Raw genomic sequence first — 24,456 nt, 5'->3', positions numbered from 1 at the left:
CACGCACGCACGCACGCACGCACGCACGCACGCACGCACGCACGCACACACACACACACACACACACACACACACACACACACACTTTATCATATTATTTTTCATATAATCTTTGACTATCTGAGATGATGAGTGGCGTCTCGTTAAACACGGTTCTGGCGGAATACCAGTATCGTGGGAAACTGCGGCATTTATGCTGAGCCAACGCCTTTTCACTGCCATGACTTCCAAAACTTTTTACTTTCATTAATTATGTGTGTAGTTATGCTTTCCTTTTGTTATAAAAATTTGTTATTTTAAGTGGTTCAATATAATTATGGTGTTAGTTTTAGTAGATCCTATTTAAATAAGTTGTCATGGAACTGACTAAAGTTTTTATCCATCTATTTATCTAACTTATTTCTGCCGCCAAACAGTAATGTGAGCATTACTGCGTTCCGGTTTTTAATAGTAAGTGTGCTGGTGAAATTACTGGCACATGGGACTTATCAACTCATGTCTCAAGGCGACGGGCGCAGTAGCAGTATCAGGCGCACGACTTGTTCGTCCCGTCACTTGGTATAAAAAAATGGAACGAAATGGAGAATAGATCTTGTTCTAGACATTGCATTCTAAGAGTGATCGAAACTTAGTTTTTCAATTGGAAATTAAACTATTTCGGATCTAAATTTTTCGCTTCGGATCATTTTCACAAATTTTTCTTTTTCTACAGCTAACAGGCGTACAGCCAACTGCTGCGCAGGCACCGCTACCGGGTATGCCAGTCAACCACGCTGCTAGAGACTTCTCCCCGCCCGCGCCAACGCCTGCTCCGGATCATCTCTCCGCTGCTCATCATCAGGTAATTATTTCTCTATGCTAAATATTATGATTTTATTTGATTTAAAAATTTCGAAACTTAATCGCGTATAAGTATTGGATGTTTCACCAGCGGTACAGAAATTGCGAACCTCGACTCCAAAATTCTAATAGTCTTCGTAATTAGTTATTGGCCGCCCTTGATACACAATGTATTGTAGTTTATTTCGACGTTTCGGACGCGTTACAACGTACATGGTCTCGAATCGACTGAGGAGGCGGGTGTCAACATCTTCCAGCCATGCGAGTTTTTCTAACTATATTTATTTGACCGACACTCGATACTCACGATATCGATTTGTCGAAAATTTCCGTTGCTTGCTTTCTGGCGATAATGGACTCAACCCCTTAAGACTCATTATTAGTTATAAGTGCTATTAATATTAGGGGTTAAAGTATGAAATTGCCGTTTTATTGCAATAGGTTCTTTGAATTTTCATAGAATCTTCATGGTTTGAGGTTTTCGAATGAAACTTTTTTCAAATGGTTTCTGTGATTTTTTTTTTTTTAATTTGAAACATTTGAATATCGACTTTCAATTGTTTTTGTTATTCAATTTAGACAAGAAAGATGGATACTGCGAAAATTCGAGTGATTTTTGAATACGAGTTCCGACGCGGAACTAACGCGGCAGAAACAGCCCGCAATATCAATGCTGCGTTTGGAGAGGGGTCTACTAATGAACGCACCGTGCGATTTTGGTTTAAACGCTTTCGTGATGGAAATTTCGACAAAGAACGAGCCACGAGGAAGACCACAGGTGAATAACGATGAATTAAGAGAGATAGTGGAAGCCGATCCTAGTCAAACTACCCAGGAATTAGCGGCATGGTTTAACGTTACCTTACCCACAATATTGACTCACTTGCGTCAAATCAATAAAATAAAAAAATACGAAAAATGGGTGCCTCATGATTTGACTGATCTGCAGAAAGAAACGCGTGTTGAAACTTGTGTTGCCTTGTTGAACCGGTACAGAAATGAAGGAATATTGGATCGAATTGTAACATGTGATGAAAAGTGGATTCTTTATGATAACCGGAAAAGAAAAATGCAATGGCTGACCCCAGGTCAAATGCCACAACAGTGTCCTAAAGCAAAACTTACCAATAAAAAGGTAATGGTAACTGTTTGGTGGTCTCAGCATGGTGTTATTCACTATAGTTTTCTCCGATCTGGTCAAGCAATAACGGCAGATGTCTATTGTGCCGAACTCCGAACCATGTTGACAAAACTAACAGTAAAACAGCCCCGACTCATGAATCGATCTTCACCATTATTGCTCCACGACAACGCGAGACCTCACACAGCACGAGAAACCATTTTGACCCTTCAGGAACTGCAGTTAGAAACCATTCGTCATCCTCCGTATTCACCAGACCTTGCTCCAACGGACTACCATTTTTTTCGTGATTTGGACAATTATCTACGTGACAAGAAGTTTTCTTCCCAGGAGGCAGTACAAAATGCTTTCACACAGTTTGTGCAGTCTAGATCGTCGGAGTTCTATCGCAAAGGCATTAATAACCTTCCCATTAGATGGCAGCAATGTATAGATAATAATGGCAACTATTTTGATTAAATAAATTTGTTAAAAATTTAAAAAATAAACAATTTAGATTTTCAGTACAAATCGGCAATTTCATACTTTAACACCTATTATAATTTGTGCAATATAAATTAGTCAACACAATGCACTGTGTACCATAGTGAAAGTGAATGTGGTCGAGGTATTCAAAATCAACAACTTAGATTGGTTGGTAAATGACTGATCGTATTATAGTTGGGCATCGAGTATATAACCAGAAATGGACTCGAAATAATCCATCCGTTTCTGGCAACTCATCAAGCAAATAGGTCTTATATCACTTTTAAATATTAACTCTCGTTTGCACTGAAATCACAAATCAGAAACCTGAAATAGTACAGTGCCAACAACTGACCTGTGTGTACATACATCTCCGTACATTCTAAAAATATTCTGTATTTATTGTAATAAAGATAATATTTCTAACAATGGGGGCTGTTCGGCCATTCGGTGGTGTGGGAAAAACAACAAAACAAATGGAATCATATTTCATCGGTAATTAAATACTAAATATGTAATTTTTGCAAAGCCTAAATTAAACGGGTCGATTTGAAGTGAAACAATTGACGACACCCGTCAATTGTTTCGAATCGTCACCGTAAATTTGGCAGAATAGTTTTCAAACAAATTAAATGACATTTCGTCTCTGTTTCTAGTTAAATACTCGATGTGTTTGGTACACTTATTACATTATACTTGCTTCTTTATACTATAGAACAATAGAACTTTATCACACTGGCGATTTGCGAGTGATTGAAAGCGATGAGACAGCACGGCGAGCACGGTCTCGCAAATCGTCAGTGTGACAAGACTCTTACATTCTTTCATGCTTGCATTAAGACGTGCTTGAATGTCGGAAAGGATTTGACACCTGGCGATTGTTACACGTAGCTTCATATCTGAGTGGTAATTATTCCAGATAATCTGAGAATAGATAATTAGGAATTTCTTCAACATAATGTTTTTCAAAAGTCAGTCTGTCAGTCTGTGGAAGTTAAAACCAAAGACCTGCAAAATTCTCAGAAACAGTAGTCTGACCGTAAAAATAAGGGTAAAACTGGATACAATATCTTTGTAAAATTCATTATACCAAATCTACGGCGTTTTAAAAAGTAGTCAAATTAAAATGGGAATGAAACAATGTTTTCGGACCTAAATTAGGAATATGTGTTTTTCCAAATAATCTAACGGCTCCTTAGAAGCCTCATGGTCACGACTTACAGTCTGCAGAAGTACCTGAAACGTTGACTTGTTTGAGAAAACAAATATATACAATTTGGATCCGAAAAAATAGTTTCATTCCCAATGTGTTGCAATCACGAAAACCTAAAAACTCTATCAAAATACGTTTTTTTAATGCCATATTTATATTGCAGCTTGCAGCTGGTCACACAGCCGGAATGTTGGTCGGCGGAGGGGTACTGCAGCAGCCACCCACTCATCATTTATTGACACAGAATTCTCTCCTAGGTGAGTTTCATATATTCAAGTGTTTCATATTATTTCAACAATCTAATGCGACGCAATGGGATGTTGCAATGCACGAGAATGTTTTTGAAACTATGACGTCACTGCATCATCATTCCATAATCGCATATATTGTGATCAACATAAAAATAGGATCGTATGTATACAGATGCGTTCGTTGAGACATTTAAGTTTTAAAAGGGGTTTTATGGCTTTTGGCCTATGAAAATTTGTTTGCCCTATTTACGATTCAAGCCTTGTGGTTCTCGGTTCGAAATTACTGTGTAATAAGTAATACTCAACCAAAATTAAAAGATGCATACTTACTTGATATTGTTTTCTAATTTGGTCGAGTATAACTTATTTGACAGTAATTGACCCCATGGCCCTTGTCGGTATAAGCCTACACTATTCTTTACAATCCATAGCCAGCTCTTTGTCTTTTCTATAGTTACTCACTTTAAAGTTCTTCTTTATTTGTTCGCTGCATGCTATTCGAGGTCTTCCACTCCTTTTCTTTCCTTGTATCTTTCCCTCAATTGTAATTTTTATAAATTCATCATTACGTAACAGATGTCCCAACATATTTCATCTTCTATTTTCTATTGCCTTTAAAACATTTCTTTCTACCTTAAACCTTTTTAAAATGTTTTCATTTGGTATTTTGTTTATCCAAATTGATTTCACCTTTAGCCTCCAACACCACATTTCAATCTCTCCCATTATTTCTTTGTAATTGTCAGGGCTTATCCTTTACTATTAAGGCATTCTAAAATTGACACTCTAAAGAGTAGACTCTCTTCGCTCAACTCTGCCGTACTGTTTAAATTGGTTAATTCTGTATGAGATACTAGAGAATTGCTGCATCAAGTTAGAAAACTTTTTGTCCCATTTACGACAAATATCGTATCTTTCAAAGACCAGTTCCGACTACACTAGGTTAAAGAGTTCGTCCAGGGAAGTACCACCATACCTATTTCTGCCGACGAACAGTGAGCGTTACTGCCTTTCGGTTTCAAAGGGTGCTGGTGAAAGTACAGACACAAGAGACTTGTCAAGTTTATGTATCATGGTGACGGGTGTAGTGGTAGCGCCCTTCAAGTGTTTGAGATTTAACGTTCTGAGGGGCACTGCAACTACTATGGGCGTGTCGCTTACAAGCAGGCGTACCATAAGTTTGTCCCGTCACTTTATATCATAATTTTATTCTTCTTCTTCTTCATTAACACAAGTATTAGCTACTAAATAGTTTACAAATATAATTGGGACTTCGCTAAAGGGGCGCTTTTATGTAAACATTGGCTCTGTGTAGTTTTGAATTTAAAAATTGTAACTTAGATATTAAAGAAATAGTTTCACATCGCCAGAGGGATTCGGACCATTGACCTCTCAAAGCAAATATTCACCCACTCGGCAACCACCGCTCTAAATAAGTAATTTTGATAATTTTTTCACATTCCTATTTCATTTAGCTGCAATTACAACGCTATTACTTTTTCTTATCGCATGAACTAACCCAACTAACTGAACCCAGGTGGTGGTGACATCCTGGGCCTGAGCAGCCCCGTGCTCAGCGGTGTATTGCACGCCCATCCGGCACTGCGTGGAGTTAAACCAGCCGCTGTGCATGCGCTCGCCACGCAAGGTCGGTACGTCACTTTATTTGGATCTTGACTTATTGTAGCAAGTCGAATCCGTAAACCCAGCCTATCACTGGCGTGAAAATGTATATTTATGTATGCCTCATAAATACTAAATGGATAACCCATTAACGTCAAAAAAAAACTTCAAACTGAAATTGATTTGAAAAGTGCACTTTAAACTCATTAACATAAGGTAAATTTCATCGATTGTTTTTCAAAAATTCAGACCATTTTGGCTTTGAGTGTACAAGATGTATGAAAGTACGTGAGTAACGTAAGTCTTATATGTATACTCAGAAATTTCAGTCCCACTTCAATCCAGTTAGTTTACAAATGACATCTTTGAATTCAAGTAAGACCACATTTGCTCGAACTTAAAACACTTGAGGGAAGGTTCAGCATAAGTTTCTGCATGATATCGGTTTCAACTTCATACAGTTGATGCGTGAAGTCATTATCAACTTCCCGCAATCGAGGTCTCTGATAACGACTTCACGCTGCATGAAGTCGAAACCGACTTCGTGAAGTCGTGATCGAGTACTATTAAGTTGGAGAATAAATTTCTCAGGCAAACCATTATGTGTTATGTTATGAGTAAGTTTCTCGCCACTTATGAGTAATCTAACGGTTCATATTTTTATACCAAGGTATATTCGTTCGGATAGCGAGAATGTAGAATTTAGACATAATAAATAAGGCACATCGCAATGTACTTGCAGGCAGCTTGCACTTTGAAAGGAAAGTTACTGTGGCACATAGCTTGAACTAAGTAAGTTGTGGTATAGTGGAATAGGCTTAAGCCGGCTTAATGCGGTTCCGTGTCGATAAGTGTGATAACTTCGTAAGATAAGGCTTTATGGTTGTGAGAAATCACAATTAAAATTATCGTAGAATTATACTACGAGAGTATAATCACAGGCACAAGTTAGATTAACAGATTGACTACATGTTCGCAGTTAATGCATGAAGTCATAATCAATATCATCCAGCCGAGACCTCGACTGCGTGAAGTTGATAACAACTGCATGCAGTTAATGCGTGAAGTGGTTATCAACTTGATGCAGTCGTGGTGTCAGCTGCATGAAAACAACATACAAACATGTCAATCTGTTAGGAGCCTTAGTCCTACCTGTTTTTGTTTTGTAAATTAAATTAACAGCTTTTCGTTTCTACAACAACTATTTAAACATACAACAATACATCAGCCAATACACATACAACCCCGAAACTAACTAAACTACAGGCATTTGACTCTGCCGGTTGTGTGTAGTCAAGCTTATAGTTTTATTTTTTTTAAACTTCATCGCTTCCGGAACTAGGCCTACCCATATGTCTCTGTTTATTTTTGGCGCACAAGGAGCCCGTGTAAAGAAAAATAAATGGAAAAAATTTTTGCTTGTAACGTATAAACTGTATCTATAAATTTTAATATAAATTTTATAGAATATCATGTTTTTTACTACCAAATGAGAGGAAATCACTGCACTGGTTCATACAAAGAATTATTAATACAAAGACCGAACACTAAGAAAAACTACTACCAACTAGGAAGGAATTACTGATTTTTAAAGGTATAAATTTTGTTCAAAAAAATAAAAAACAAAATATTTTCTTTAAGTGATACCTTTTATATAGTAAGTCTAGTTATATAAAAGTAAGCCTGTATTTGCCATTCATACCATTCTGGCATTCATAAACATAAATTAAATTAAATAATTTTATGAGTAAGAAAATTTGACTTCAAAACTTCAAATTGTCAGCATTACTCATTCTTAAGGCAGATTCTCTCGAGAAGAACAAACTCCAGAGCTTACTAAAGTACATTTTTTTACATTTGCCCTTTACAATATTTGTTTGAAACATTATAGATTTATAAGAGTTGTAGAGAGTATAAAAAATAAAAAGATAAAAATAATGATCTCAGTTCAGAGAACTAAAAAAACCGAATTCAAAAGTCATTCATCCTCTAGTTTGCTACTCTTAGACGTGGTTTATTTTCGTCAAATTACATGTTACCACTTTTAAGGTACCCACTATCCAACAAAAAACAATCATAAAAAGTATGTTCTCAAAGCCGCCGTTATCGCGTAACATACATACAAAAAAAAACCTTCAGTCGAATGGAATCTCCTAAACCTCATAAATGGCTAATTTTGAAGATCATCCGTAATCTTATTATGGAACACATTGCCCCATAAATGAATTTGTGACCTTGTGAACACGACTATCAAGAACAGTTAAATTATTTATATTACTCGTATTAATGTTATGCCTACACCATATTTCACTTTGAGTAGCAATAGAGCTCCTTGTGTAAGAGTTCGTCCAGGGAAGTCATTGACTTACAAATAAATGGACGACGGGTCTAATACGAAAACCACGAAAAAAATGTCCCAAGTCAACCTATTTAAACGTAGTGACATGTAAAGGAATATGAAAAAGCTAAAACGTTGAATTTAAATTGTAATATCATCGCAGTACTGTCTAATTTTGCTTGCTTCGCTGTCAGTCGAACAAACGAAGACTAAAGCGTGAATGACGCTCTGTATACGATTTTAACGCCCTATAAGTTCGGACACTTTTTAGCGCGGACCTGACGTCCATATAATTGTAAGTCAATGAGGGAAGTACTGCCATCTTAGTCGTGTGTCTGATGGTAAGCGACCCGCCTGTTCCTAACAATTCCACTGACACTCAGAGCTTTAAATCACATAGATCTGAGGGGCACTGCCGCTGCGCCCTTCACCGTGTGACGTAAGTTGCCAAGCCCCATTAGCTTGTAATTTCACCACCACCTTACGCTTCAAAACCGAAACCCAGTTATGCTCACATCACTGCTTGGCAGCAGAAATAGGTAAGGTGTCAGTACTTTCACAAGGAGCTCTGAGACTCACATGGGACTTGTCAATTTATATCACAGTGACGGCTGCAGTGGCAGTGACCCTCAGGTCTTTGCGATTTAAAGTTCTGAGTGGCACTGCAACTGTTATGGACAGGCGTGTAGCTTACCATCAGGCGTACGACTTATTTGTTGATATAAGAAATACCGTTCCCCTTAATATATATTTTTTAATAACGCATACACTCAACATACCTCCGCACTAGGGAAACCCTGTGTCGCGGGTACCATGGACACACATATAGACAACCACAAATTACACCCAAACTCACGAGAGAAATAAATGTAGGCCATACAAATATTTCTGCCGGCCCGGGAATCGAACCTGGGACGTCTGCGTGGCAGTCCGGCATGGTAACCGTTCTGCCACAGAGGCAGTTAAATTACATTTTTATAAATGTACTTTGACGTTAGTGCAATAACCATACGTGTATTGTTAGTTGTATCGGTAGCGATGAAAATCAAAACTATTAGGGGGTACCTTTCTCTGTATAGACAGATATTCCAGAAATAAACTATTTTTGTAAAATAATGACTTCCTCGAACCCTGTTTTTGTCGGCATACTCAATAAAATTTTGCGTCTCAAACAGCGACATTTACTTTTATATCAAAGACATTCAAAGGCAAAGGGAAGGGGAGACAATAACAATTTGCGACACTTCTTTTGTTTCTTTGTTTTTTTTTATTTTATAAAGTTTTTGTTACCGTAATCGCAATAACGGGATAAACTCACTTTTTTGCATGTGGGAGGAAAAAACTGGATTGCTAACTTTGCAGGTGAGATGCCGCACAATACCAAAGTAAACTGTTATTAATTCTATACATTCCAATTTGTAATAAAGCTCTTTGTGTAAGTTTTCGTCCTGGTAAGTAATGTCACTTTAGTTATTTTTGCCGCCAAGTAGTAATTACAGCATTATTGCATTCCAGCTTTGAAGGAAAAGGGCGTACGTGAAATTAAAAGCACATGGGACTTGTCAACTTATGTTTAAAGGTGACGGGCGCAGTGGCAGTGCCCCAGACCTTTGCGTTTAAAATTTCTATTTATGGACTACCAGTCGCAAGACTTGTTCATATACGGGTATCTTGTATCACTTTGGAAGAATCTTTATAACCGAAAATGTCAGAAACTTTAAAGTTGAGTAGGATAAAAAGCATGTAAAGAAATTGGGAGATCCTCTGACACGGATTGCTTGAAGGCCCTGGTCCGAATCCAACCGGATTGAAGGAATTTTTATTAGTAATCGATCTTTGTAAGTATCAAAGCAAAACAGCAAACAAAAGTCAAAACAATCACATTGAAATTTAGAATTAACTAAAACTTAAAACATTAAAGAGACTATAAAATATATACAAAAGATATTTATAGCGCAGTAATCATGGTAGTAAGACATCGTGATATTCAATAACCTTAATAAGTATTACAAGTTTTTAAATTACAATTTAAGTGCCTTTAATAAGTTATGTCCTCCATTTAATACCATTTAACACATTCAAATTCGTAATATAAACAATAACTTATCATCAAAGGATTTTATAAAGACAGTAGCAAGCAATAAGACCTCTTTGAAATATCACAGAGCGGGAGAAATAGACGTCTTGTTCCAACAACGACACGACTAAGCAACGATTGGATAATTGCAAGTACTAACAAAGCGAATGTGCAAATTTGTTCTAGCCGCGGGTTTGGTCTAAATAAAGACCGGGTCGATAATATAAAATAAAAAAATATATAAACTGGCTATGTTAGTGGTAGGGTTCTTAACGCAGCCGGGGCGAGAGAAGGTGAACGCAGTTCGCTGCTCGCCTAACTCTCTTGTGAGACGAGCGGACAGGGGACATGGATCCCTTGTCCGCATTGTATGGTCTCACCTGTCTCGGGGGAAGAGTCAAGCGAGCCAACTCTCCAAGGATAGCCAAGGACGTCGTAATGGTGAATCTTCGGGATCCCATAGCGCCCACAACACCTGGCCAAGAGGGTAAGCCGGGTTTTAGTGGGTATATCTCCCACCTGGAGGTTAGTATTGGGCCTCCCCGGGCTCAAGGGCATACATAAAGCACAGAACTCACTTGGGTGGATATAGAGCCTTCATTCCGGGAATATCAGTCTCGAACATTTTGAGAGTCTCTTCAATTCTTTGATATTTTCGAGAATCGAGACTGATTTTTTCAATCTCATCCAGTCATGCAGCCGAGATCACGACTACATGAAGTTGATAACGACTTCACACATTTACTGCATGCAGTCGATCTCGGGTGCATGCAGTCGAAACCGATTTCAGTTAATGCGTGAAGTCGTTACCAACGTCATGCAGTCGAGGTCTCGGCTGCATGTAGTTGATTAAGATTTCACATATTAACTGCAAACATCTATCTGTTAGCAGCCTTAGAATAATCTGTAGAGATTGGAGAACTCTCAATCTGAAACTACATCAAACGTACTTTATTTCTTCTGTACCCAATATAAAAATGTAAATAAGTTTCATAAATAAGTTTTCCTTAATTAATAAGGAACTTGATTAAAATATCAGGTTTTGACTTCCTAAATACCTAGCCTTTCCACACGCAAAATAAGCTCATAAATCTTGACTTACGGACACTAGACGTCACACGAAACTACCCTTTAAGTATGCAAATATATTTTTTAAATAGTCCCGAATCTCGTCTTTTCCGGTTTTTTTGAGACCGATTTTTTCCGGGACCTGAAAATTCAACGAGACTGACAGCCCTAGTGGGTACCACTGCGTACACATACACACTGAAATGCCACGCTGTTGTATTCCAGACTTAAACAGTATAGACAGCCAGTGTAATAAGATCCTTAGGAGACTTAAAATCGTATCGTCTCCCTCTTCACTAACTGCCGTACCAGATATTTTTGTCATAACTGAGTACGACCTTACTGCTTTTAAAAGCGAATGCTCTGCACAATAGTCATACCTATGCTTTTCATGCCCTGAAAAGTTTGCCTAATACTGCAGTAAATAAGCACATACAGTTTAGAATCCAGTCCAAGTCTACTTGAGAGACGTTGGCTCTCTTTGTGTATTCTAGCGTTTGTATAACGAGCGCTCAGAGGAATTTCTCGAACAGGTGCCACCGTCACGTTACCACCATCGCACCTCCAGCCAAAGGAATAGAGCCCACCTTCTCTACATCCTTGATGCCTGCCATTCTAAAACCACGCAAACATCACATTCGTTCCTTATTCGGACCTGCAAGATGTGGAATGGTCTCCTGCCTGAAACATTTCCTTTGCCGTGTGGAGCTCTTCAAAAAGCGAGTCAACACGGTCCTCAAAGACTGTCAACGCATAGGCAGCACCTCTGATATTGCAGATGTCCTTGGGCGACGATGACTAACTCCCGTCAAGTGGCTCGTCTGCTGGTTATAAAAAGTGCCACTGCAGAGCATTAGTACCACAGTCCATAGACCTGAACCACTAGCACAACCGTCACGTCAGGTTGCTGTCGGGTCGGTCATACCAGCCAAAAATTATAAAATGTAAAAAATCCAAAAACGCTAAACATTTGAACTCAACAATTTATCAATAAAACTCATTTTAGTTTCCACTGCCGCTTCGGTAAGTACACTAAAGATCTGCACGCACTATACGCAACGCGGATCGAAAGACGGTCGAAACTATACAGACCCTGAGCTTCTCACTGTGCGTTTGAAAAAAGCTCTAAGCTATAACGTATGAGCCCTAATAATAAAAGCTTGGAACAGACTCGGCAACAAAACGCATGTAGATCTTTACTGTGGCAGGTGCGGGTGGGTCGGCGGCTGCGAGCACAGCGCGCAAGCGGCCGCTGCTGGGCGGCGCACGGGCCGCCATGTCGCCGACTAAGCGTGCCGTCATGACGCTGCTAGCCAAAGCGAGGGCGGCTACGCATAAGCATACTCCTACTTGGCCTGCGCCACATGAGTAAGTAGCAGTCTAATATGTTGTGACCGTAAACTAAAAAGCTCGCATAGTCGGTGACATTGCTATCCGCATATTTGCATATTTGCCACGTATGCAGTTGCCTAAGTAAAAAATAGTATGTGTTGACCTTAACGTCGATTAAGTGGACCCTCACGATGCGTAACCATGAACAGATTTTGATCTGTATCATATCAAACTAAAGCTAGATAATGGACGGTGTTGTGAAAAAAATGTATTTTTTCTGAGGTGAAAAAAAAACAACGAAAAATAAAATTAAAAGCCTTTTTTTCTAAACGTATGAAAATAAAAATATGACAAGGGAATATTATATTTTTTACTTTAATTTAGCACTACACTGCCTGTTTTTGTTAATATTTTTCTTCATAACATAAATTGCACAAAACAAATGGGCAACATTCACTGGCGTTTATATCTATGGACAGGAAATTTCCCTATCAAAATAATTTCCCCAATCATTGTGTAGTTTATAATATTATAATGATTTTGGAAATTCATAGTCACAGTATTCGTAAAGTTAAATATTCACAGTTAGTGTTTAACTTTTTCTGACACAAAAAATCAATTTTAGAAAAGAAACGAGCAAAAAAATAGAGCACGTATTTTTTTAATGTTTCTTTTCAAAAGTGTGCAAAAAAAGCATCAATTTCAATTTAAAACTGTCTAATTATAATTTTACTATGATTTTTAGTTACATAACATGCAACGGTTACTAGCTCGCTAGTCAGTAACCGGTTTTAGTATATACGTGGTCCGCGAGCTTGCCGCGAGCGGAACGCGTGCGGTTCGCAGTGAACTGTCTGATTGAAGACTGTTTCAAGTGTACACACCAGAACCTTATTCTATATCTGTCACATTACAGTTCGGTAATGAGTACCCGGCTTAAGACTTTACTGTTTTCATGGTCGTTAAAAGAGCTGAGATGTTAAAAGGCAGTGGACTTTGTTCCTTCCGTTCTGAAAAGTTTACCCACAAAACCAACAAATGTAATTTTGGAAAAATATTGGTGACACTCACCTTTAACTCCCATGCAGCTGCGTACTGGCGGCGCTGGCGGTTAGAAGATAACTCCTTGTTTGCGACGAATGAATATTATAAATAATTACTGACAAGCAGTTTTACATTTTTCAGCCAGCGGTTCCGTAATTTCGTATCAGCTTTTCGTCTCAATGACCATCTGAATGACGGTCTCAATCACGTTTCTATTTCCTTCTTTTTGGGTATAAGCCAAGCGCGAAAGGAGGTCGGAGAATGCCCCCCAATCTTTTCCCAAAAATACCTTTAACGGTTCATGGTCTCAAACAGTCGCAAAGGAGCATATTAAATATTTTGTATACAACATTTTAGTACTTGTACCGTTAGGTACAATCGTTGGCCAAAGAAATTAAGATTAATTTTAATGAAATAAAAATCTTTCTTTCGATTCAATATTGCAATTAATAAAGCGACATCTGTAGTCAGCCGCTGGTAGCTGTAAAGGTACCTGGCTGAGAAAACAAAAACTTTCCATAGGTGGCGCTACGCCTAAAAACTCGATCAAACCGGAAGCAAAGATCTGCAACAAGCACACAGATAAATTTCCAATAGTCTGCGGGTACGTTCCGTAGCTGAGTTGGGAGAGCTTCAGGTATGCTGAAGATACTGGTTCGAATCCAGCCGCGTCGAAAGATTTTTTCTTAGTATTTGACCTTTGTATTAATATTATATAACAAACTAGTGGAGTAATTTCATAAGAAACAAGTGAATACCATAGTAGTAAAAAATCGTGATATTCAATAAACGAATGATTATTTAATTATTTTTAAGTATGCATTTACAGTTATAGTTATATGAATCTTCTTTTAAGTATAACAATGCCTGTGTTAGAGGTCTCTGTGCCCTACAAAACATAAACAAAATTTGAAAAGCGCGGGAAGTTATATAAACACTTCCACGCGTCGAGAACGCACTAGTAAAAATCGGTTAGTTTGATTTGCAGCGCCTTATATATGACTATGACTGGAACATTTCTAACGTAGGATTGTCGCGGTCGGTTGGCAGCACTGGCAGAGATTCTCATAACAATAAATCTATTTGAAATAGTTAATGAAATAGGTAAGGTGTCAGTACTTTTCCAAACGAATCCTTTCACAAGGAGCTCTATAAAATGTTTTACTATGTTCCGATGTGTTACTAGCATGATAGTGTGTTATTTTTTTAAATGACCACACTAGTTTGTTGTGTGTTTGTAATTATTAATACAAAGATCATCATCATTCAGCCATGCAACGCTCGCTGCTGGGCATAGACCTCCCCAAAAGATCTCCACGACCATCGGTCCTGCCCGCATCCATCGTGCGCGCTCGCCATTGAAGAACCTTTCCGCACCAATGACCATTGGTTCTCCTAGCTATATGTATGCCCCGCCCACTGCCACTTCAGCTGAGCAATTCTTCGAGCTATGTCGGTTACCTTAGTTCTCCTACGGATTTTCTCCTTTCTGATTCTATCACGTAGGGAAATACCGAGCATCGCTCTCTCCATTGCCCGCTTAGTGACCTTGAGCCTTCTTATGAGGCCCATAATACAAAGATCGAACACAGAAAAAGCTATAGTATCACAAAAATTTACTTTCCAAATTTTTTCACTTTATTATAGAGGGTGCGATATGACCAGACCAGAGTAGAACGCATATTATCTATCAAAGCGAACAACTTACTACGAGAACCCGTGAAATGGCGGGAATAAAATCAGCTATTTCATACTAAAAATTTATTCCTCCCTTGACCCCAGTATATGGAACAATTGGTATTGAAAGGCCCTCGTAATATAAATTATTCTAAAATATAAAATATTCATTTCGTTAATGAATATTTAAGAGTTAATTTGTATTTAATTAATCCTTTATTGCACAGGAAAACACAAATCACATTAAGTAAAAAGGAAAACACACAAAAGGTACTGTTCTTTCTAAAAGGTTTTTTTTTTCTGCGGATTTAAATACAGGACCTAGTAATTACAATACGGGTTTACGTGCATAACAAATAATAATCTCAGTACAGAGTACTAAAAACCCGACCTCAAAAGTCATCCTCTAGTTTGCCACCCTTAGAGATGCAATATTTTCTTCAAATTTAAATGGGACCACTTGTGATGCACCCTCTTTCTAACTAAAAAAGAATCATCCAGATCGGATCACAAGTGCCGGAGTAATCTTGTAACATATATATAAAAGAAAAAAAAACATACAGTCGAATAAAGCTCCTCCTCCTCCTAGTCATTTGCCTGTCAAGTATAAAAAAAAAATAAAAAAAGAAGTCTGTTAAAAAGTAAATAATAAAATAAAGAAACAATATCAATAACATTAAATTATTATAAAGTATAATATCAATAACTACATATGGACTGTGAACTGGCAACCGGTACCTATTATCTCAATTTTCAGAAGATTTCACTTTTTAATACCATTTTGTACTATTTCATTGTCCACGGCAAATTCCATTGTTGTTTAATAACATGTACAAATTTTTTTTAAGCTACGTATTTTTAATTAAATTTTTATTGAATTGATATTCAATTGCTTTTTTGTGAAATTACTCCACTAGTTTGTTATAATTATTAATACAAAGATCGAACACTCAGAAAAAATTCCCCAGGACTGGTAGCTGTAAAGGTACTAACTGGGTGATAAATCTGCAATAGAGTTCTCATAGATGGCGCTACGACTAAAAAGTCGTTGAAAGACCAAGTACAAAGACACGACGCAAGCACATAGAAAAATTCGTGAGGTCCGTTGGTTCGTTCTTCGTTCGGTCTGGCACGGTATGCAAGAAGACGTCGGTTCGAATCCGACCGGATCGAAGGAATTTTTTCTGAGTGTTTTTTCTGAGTGTTCGATCTTTGTATTAATTACTACGTATTTTTATTTAATAAACCAGATGCTATATATAATATAATACCTGTAAAATTGAAGGAACAGTGGATAAATAGTGCTCTTTAACTCTCATTTTGAAAACAGCCAGGCTATACTATCGTGAACTGTAATGGGAATTACGTTCCGTAGTCTGATCATATGAACAGTAAAGGAGTGGGAATAAACTCCGGAATTCAAGGATGGAAAAGATAACTGGGACCTAACGATAGAGCGACGGGTCTTATCCTGGGATCTGAGAAAGCTGATCGCTTTCAGATACCCAGGAGACTAGGGCTGTGTAGAATATTGCAAAAGTTTTGTTTTTTGTCTTATTACTTTTTCTTTCTGAACATAACACCTGATAAAAAGTTAAAACTAGTGCAGTTTCTAAATTTGTATTGAATTGATATTCAATTATTTTTTGTGAAATTACTCCACTAGTTTGTTATAATTATTAATACAAACATCGAACAGTTAAGAAAAAAATCCTTCGATTCGGCCGGATTCAAACCGACGTCTTCCAGCAAACCGTGCCAGACGCTATGCCAACTAAGCCACGGAACGAACCAGCGGACCTGACGAATTTTTGTACGTGCTTGTCTTGTTGTTGGATCTTTCTATTTGGTTTTTCAGCAGTTTAGTTTTACTCGATCGCATTCAAAAATATATAACCTGATAAATGAAAACATGCGCAATTATTGTGTGGTCATATTCTTGGTATTATACCGCCATGTGTGATCATACATCAAAAGTGCTATTATTACATGAAAGCAGAGAGGGTAGTGGGCTAAAACCCAATGAACCCGCCCGGGTTTTTACAAAAAGGGCCGGTTTTAAGCCATATCTGTCCAAAACCGTAGACAGAAACGGCGAATACGAAATTTGTTATAATTCCATACTTATTTCAAATGTCAATGTAAAAAAATCTTGTTTAGACGAAAAAGATGCAACCGTATTGCGTTGCAGCATTTGCTGTGTTAACTCACCTTTTCCAAGAATAGACTCTACGCTTCTAATACCTTCAGATTTCTTCATTTATACAAATTGTAAAGAAAGAGGAATGTTTATTCAATCAAATGAGTCGCTTTACACACTTAAATCTAATACATAACCTATAATATGTAACCTAAAACAGCAGGTTTATTCATAACTGAGTAATTTTTAAATCAGAAAGTACGTATAGTGGCGCAGAAGAGAAAAGGATGCGAGTCAGCAAAATGTCTATCTCGGGCGAGATTAGTGTTGGGTAATGGAAGAATTCATTTTGAATTATTCATATTTTTCAGAAAAATAAACATTTTTCAGAATCCGTATTTTTCCTATACTTTTCCACATTTGACAGTTAACACCTGTCAACACCTTTGACACTTTTTTTCACTGTTGTCCAATCATTAACCGACTTCAAAAAAGGAGGAGGTTCTCAATTCGACTGTATGTTTTTTTTATATGTATGTTATGCGATAACTTCGGTATTTGTGCACCGATTTTCATGATTCTTTTTTTGTTGGAAAGAGGGCACCTCCATAGTGGTCCCATTTAATTTTGAAGAAAATCATCCACCTCTAAAAGTGGCTGTTCACGCATGAAGATTCATTTTTATAAATAGCGCCTAAATTTTATTATAAGGACCAATTATTTTAATGGTTGATTTTGCTATTCTCTAATTCGAGGCGTTTTTCTCTCTCAATATACTTTGAGTAATGAGAACCGATTTTTATTATCTCCTATGTCAAGTTCCGTATAGTGGTAACCGATTTCAATAAAACTTGGCAAATAGATCAATTCCACGTACTTTTGAGGTCGGTTTTTTAGTACTCTGTACTGATTTTAAATCTTGTTTTCCTTTATCTTACTTGTAACTTATACAGTTTTATTTTATAAATGACGCTACATAAAACTTGAAAAGATATATCTAAATGTAGAACATAATTGAGCGTCGAATTATATTTTCCCAATTTTTCTGAAATTTGAAATTTTCCGGAAATTACCGAATAGTAATGTAATGAAGCTTCTTCTTGCTTCTTCGTCTTTTGATTTGGTCCAGTATTGCTTATTTGAAAGTAATTGTTTTGGACGGATGTCGGATGGAGAACGGAAATAGACCCCCTGTTTCAGGATCAAGCGAGTCCATCGAGTATATAACCAGAAATAGAGACAAAACAAGGGCCATCTATGCCTGGCAACTCATCAGGAAAATGGGTCTTATTTCACTTTTAAACATCAACTCTCGTTTGCACTGAAATCACAAATTAGAAAACTAAAATAGTACAGCATGAACAACTCGACCAGTGTATACGTCTTCGTATATTCCAAAAATGTGGTGTGGTGTGAAATAAACTGCAAAACATCTAATTACAAAACAAACGGAATCACATTTCATCGGTAATTAAATATGTAATTTTTCAATTTCCGTCCATTATACCAAAGCTCAACTTTTTTTTATAATATCAAGTGACGGGACGAACAAGTCGTGCGCCTGATGGTAAGCTATACAACTGTCCATAACAGTACCAGTGCCACACAGAGCTTTAAATCGCAAAGATCTGAGGTTTCACTGCGCCGTCACCCTGAGACATATGTGCCTGTAATTACACCAGCACCCTTACCCTTCAAAACCGGAACACAGTTGTCACCGTAATGATTTGGCAGAACAGTTTTCAAACAAATTAATGACATTTCGTCTCTATTTCTGGTTATATACTCGGAGAAGTACATATACTGTGTGTATCTTCTGTTGTAGACATACGAAATTTACCATATTTCTAATTAGGTTTCTTTTCGTCATATACCTTTATATAATCAAATATTTTTTCTTCTTTTACAGACACACGGCGCTTCTACCTCTTATAAGAGACGAATTTGTGACAGGAGTCGGCGTGAATATCAACCTAGCGTAATTTAACATTCTACAGGGCCGAGCTTAGAAGGGGCGCTAAAATACCGAGGGCGCTAGTTCAATATAAAAACATATGATTTATAAATTAAACAAAAAATATTTAATAAACCTAAGCTTTGTTCTACAGCAATGATTAAGAGGTTGGAACAGTTATACTATACTTTAAATGATTTTATTTTCTAATTATTGGTTGTTCAGGCAATTTTCTTTATATATAATGAAATAATATTATTATAACGAATAATAAAGGCAAAAATAAAACTAAAATCATATGTAAAATATATCATTTATGTGAGCCATAATAAAAATGCATATTCTAGTCAAAATATTGTACTTAGAAATAAATTAGTATGACTATATAATAAAAAATAAAGTAATTATAAAAATCATTATTTATATTCTGGTCGAACTTAGGTAAGATTTCTGTATAAATTTATACTAGCAATGTATATTTTGTTGTTTTATGTTTCCAGTTATTGTAAAATTTTAATTATATTGCTTAGATAAATCAATAATGTCAGAGGCCCGATTCTTGTGCCACATAAACAATGTTACATTAGGGAAATGTAGAAAAAAAATGTGGCGAATCTCAATTGTATAAGGTGTCTGGTGTTCTCGTGTAATCACGATAAAAATAAGTCTATCCTCAGCTTTCAACTATACGAGTGGTTGGAGGTGGTATAGTATGACAGGATAATGACACAGAAGCGGGAAAAAATGTTTTGTCAGATCAAATGGATTAGGTTTTTACTATTAAATAACGGTCTAATAAAAAATATACGATACACTTAAGGACATTGTCTAAAGAATGTGCTAATGTGTTACGAGTTTGGATGTACTTTATCGGATCATATAAAATCCTGAAAACAGGTTAAAAAATCTAAAACGTATTATTTAAGAATAAAATATCTAACTTTCAATACAATTCTTATTTGGAGATATTTATTTCTCTTTAAATACTACAGAGAACCTGCAAAATTTTGGTTTTCAACTGAAGGCTTATTAGTTATTAAATTCATATTTAGCGCTAAATTTGAAAATTACCCAGCAGTTTAAAGACACGCCGCGCAGCGCCCTCTGTTACCCAGTCAGTCACCATCGGGCGCTTGTAGATCTGTGTTAAATTTTCTCCACCTGTTCTTATTTTATTCAAATTAGTTTACAGCGCGCGAATTGCGGGACGCGAGGGGAACTCCCCACACATCATCATCATCATCAAAATCTCTACTAAAGTAAGACTCATTTTCTACTCTGGTTACAAAAACATGATAACAAAACTGAAGGCCCTAATTGTGTTACATTCAATTTCAGTCGTAACTCAATTAACAGCAAGAGATTTTCAGTGTACAAAATATTTAATCGGTGTGTTTGAAAACCTTAAGAACAGTACATGTGCGTTTATTGAATTTAAAACCTTTCTAACTACCATCTTTAGAGACACCGAGAATAAGAATTTTTAGACAATAGAGATTTTATTGACTTTTCTGTAGACACTGGGGACGTGACATTATTTCGAAATCGTGAAATGTTACAACGTACGAGAATTGGTTCTCTGGAGGTTTGACGTAGATATCTATGTTTAGAGTTACTGCGTCTAGAATTTAAGTATATTCTAGGTTTGCGAATTTTAGTAAGTATTTATTTTCAATCGGATTTACATACTTTGCATTATATACCTTGTTAATAATTTTATTAGTTAATCTAATGTAGTATAGTTATCAAAGCATTTCGAGAATTATAATATTATCGGCGTTTATGAGAGCTTTTTTCTTGTCATGTTAAGTGAGGGGACAAGCAAGTCGTGCGTCTGGCATAACAATTGCAATGCCACTCAGAGCTGTGAGTACAAAAATCTGATGGTCATCTTTTACCAGCACCCTTACCCTTCAAAACTGGAACACTGTAATGCTCAATACATTTTTTAAAAGGCTTGGCTGAAGCGTCGAAATATTTTTTTTTATACAAAAAGAAGAAATACTTGCAAGAAGGATTATTACTAAGAACTTTAATAAATGGGAAAAAATTCTAGCAAGAATAATTTGTATTTAAATAAAATCACGCAATTAAAACAATAAATGTTTGATAACTATACAAAACTTAGATATAATTATGGACCACGAAGTATTAATATCCTATGCCTTTTAGAAAAATTTATAGTAGGCTATACAAGAACTATATCATCATAGCGTAAGCAAAATTATTGCAAACGAATATTTAAAGTTTAAGTAAAAATACAATAACCCTATAAGTTAGTGTCATTAAAATTAATGTAATATTTTAATCAACTTTTAAGGTAACGTATTTTGAACATTTACCAAAAAAAATAACGAATCACTGAAACAACATCAATTTTATTTATATTATAATACTACGATATAAGAAGTTATTAAATACACAAACTTCAAGCACTAAGCACTAATTTTGGATTTGTATATTAAATTTTAAAAATTCAAAGATATTAAATTTCCGCACAAAATAGCACTAATCGACATTGTACCTAATTCTTTAAAAGTTGACGTTAAAATGTAAAAAAATGTAGGCTAATTATAGCTTAAAGTACAGCTTTTAAGTAGACGACGCATGGGCGCTGACGACCATGTTTTAATATTATATATATATACTAAGACATAGACTAATTAAGACTCATTAAGGGGTTATACCCATCTGATCCTCTAAACTGATCTACCTCCATTTTAAATCTCAACTGATCCCCTGTATATTTTGCAACTCCCAAAGGATCCCGTCATTGTTTTTGTAAGGAGAAAAATGTAAAGAGATAATGAAGTTTTGATATCAAATATTCATTTATTGAGCAATTTATGATCAAATGTCATAATTATTACAGACAATCAAATTTTTTGAGACAAGTCATTAATATTGACATATTGCAAATCAGGAGTAACAAAAATCAGATTTAAACAGTATTTAAGAAAATAACAAAGGATTACCACTAAAGAATTGTTAATGTTGTTCATTTCTAATAAACGAAATAAAATACAGTACAACCCTCAAATACATTTTCTTGTTGATTATACCACTGTACCTACCTAAAATAAATATATAATTATCAGAGTATCGCGTGTGAATAAAATAGTAATATTTATTTTTGGTCCCCTGTAATAGGGATCCGATGGGAATATAAAATAATATAAAATAAAAATGATCCCCCAGGAGATCGGTTTAAGGGGATCAGATAAGAATAACCTAATTAAGCTACAATATAATTCGAGATATGTAAGCATAAGATTGTAACAGTTTATTTCTATAAAACACTTTTTGCACTAAACCGTTTTTAAAACACCAATATTCGTTACTTATAAAGGATACATAGAAAGCAAAATAGCGCCCATGGAATTAATCCTAGCAAATGTAGTGATAATAGAACAATGTTAACATTACTATATAATTAAAAGTAACTTAGTTAACATAAATGTTACAGTAAAAAAAGCCTCGTCCAAGGGCAGTTCAAAAATGTGTAAATAAGAATAAAATTTTCTTGAATTAATAATTTGAAAATGATTGAACTGTAATTTGAAATGTAATTTGGATGATGATAAGCAATAATATGTTAACCAACAAACCTTGAAAATTATGATACCAAATTTTAGCTTGTCGTCTCATCTAAATTTTACAAAAATAAAGTAAGTGACCTAAAACCTCCAAAATAATAATAAAAAATGTTAAAGATAATGAACATAAATCCAATAGACACTATGCCTAAAAAATTTAGGCGCCATTTTCTCTAAACTATGATCACTTTGGTTGACACGTTATTGCTTATCAGCATCCATTTTTTACTTCTTCCCCTGAACTTTAATACCTTTCTCAGATGGAACAGATCCCTTATATAACGAAAATGTAATGTCGAATTCGACGTGCCATATTTTGCGTCCGTGTTAGGCGTAGCTGAATTCGGCACTGGTGTCAAAGGTTCAGAAGAAGTTTTCGACCTGGTGCCACTATCACGTTTCAACCATCGCACCTCCCATCAGCATCAGCATTCTAAGACATCTGACGTTCCTTTCTTCAAAAAGCGTGTCAACAGAGCTCTCAAAGGCAACGCATAGGCGGCGCATTTGAAGTTGCACATGTCCATGGGAGACGATGACCACGTCTGCCTCCTCACGAGACCATTTGCCTCCTACAAGAAAACAAAGACAGTCGAAGTTAGGTGCCGTCAATCATTTTTAAAATATTATTTTAAGTTAATTTTCACCTAAAGTCAATAAAATAACACATTTATATGTAAGTATGAGTGTCAAATGGTTAATAAAATTAAGTAAAATGTGTCGCTTACCGCAGTGGAGAACGGTAAGTGCATATTGTTTTAAACTTAGCTCATAAAATTATCTCTAAAAGTAATTTTTTTGTAACATGTATAAATAGTAACTTGGAATATAATTGCTTACATCTCGTCTGTGTTTTGTGATATTTAGGTAGATGAAATTTTGCAACCCTTATGAGAATATTTTTACTATATTTTAACGAAAAAATTGTATAAATAATCATTTTCTAAAAGTTGTTAATATGGCTTTCTATCGAATTAATATATATTTATTACTTTTATTTTTTAATATTCTTTTATGATTTGTATCGGGATGAACAAGTTGTGTGTCTTGTGGAAAGCGACACGCCTGTCCTTAACAGTTGCAGTGCCACTCAGAGCTTAAATCGCAAAGACCTGACATTGCAACTACACCCGTCCCCATGGAGTTGACAAGTCCGATGTACCTATCATTAGTTTCACCAACACTCTTAAAAACCGTAACACAGTTTTTGTTTGGCAGTAGAAATAGCTACAGTGGCAGTATTTCTCTGGACGAACTCTTTCACAAGGAGCTCTACCGCTACTATTTTGTCGAAAAAACAATAACACGAACTAAACCCAAAGTATCAATAAGAAACTAGAATTAGAATTTAAACAATAATATGTCACATCTTGTAAAAAACGTGTACTGAAACTTTTGTATGTGATACAACTGAATATGAGACCCAGACGATAATAAGGCCACATGTGACCGTACGCCAAAAGCGCTTTTATCACATGAAAGTCATAAAAATAATACAAACTATGAAATAATTATAGATAAGTGAAATTTTATAATTCTCGTGTTAAAGCATAAAAAGGTATTGACTTATTCGTGGAATATTTAAACTTCTCTCCTGAAAAGTTGTTTTACAAACAATATTTCATTTACATTTTTCAGTATTGTTGTCGTAATATTGTTTAGCAGATTAATAGTGAAAAATTTTTTACGATTCATTT

At 35.9% G+C, this 24,456-nt stretch overlaps 1 protein-coding gene across 1 annotated transcript in view; it reads left to right on the top strand.

Moving 5' to 3' along the window:
* Positions 1 to 19,230, top strand: part of LOC113230428 — a 186,053-nt gene extending 166,823 nt beyond the window's left edge. The window contains exons 5-9 of the mRNA XM_026464362.1: positions 713 to 841; positions 3,823 to 3,916; positions 5,448 to 5,558; positions 12,225 to 12,384; positions 19,119 to 19,230. Coding sequence (XP_026320147.1) covers positions 713 to 841; positions 3,823 to 3,916; positions 5,448 to 5,558; positions 12,225 to 12,384; positions 19,119 to 19,191 — 567 coding nt within the window. The 3' untranslated portion in view covers positions 19,192 to 19,230. The remainder of the gene's footprint in view (positions 1 to 712; positions 842 to 3,822; positions 3,917 to 5,447; positions 5,559 to 12,224; positions 12,385 to 19,118) is intronic.
* Positions 19,231 to 24,456: the final 5,226 nt, after the last annotated feature.

Source organism: Hyposmocoma kahamanoa, unplaced genomic scaffold, assembly GCF_003589595.1.
Source record: "Hyposmocoma kahamanoa isolate Upper Pololo Valley unplaced genomic scaffold, ASM358959v1 101, whole genome shotgun sequence".
Taxonomy (NCBI): Eukaryota; Metazoa; Arthropoda; class Insecta; order Lepidoptera; family Cosmopterigidae; genus Hyposmocoma; species Hyposmocoma kahamanoa.
The sequence above is the reverse complement of the archived record's forward strand: the minus strand, read 5'-3'. Positions and strand labels throughout refer to the sequence as shown.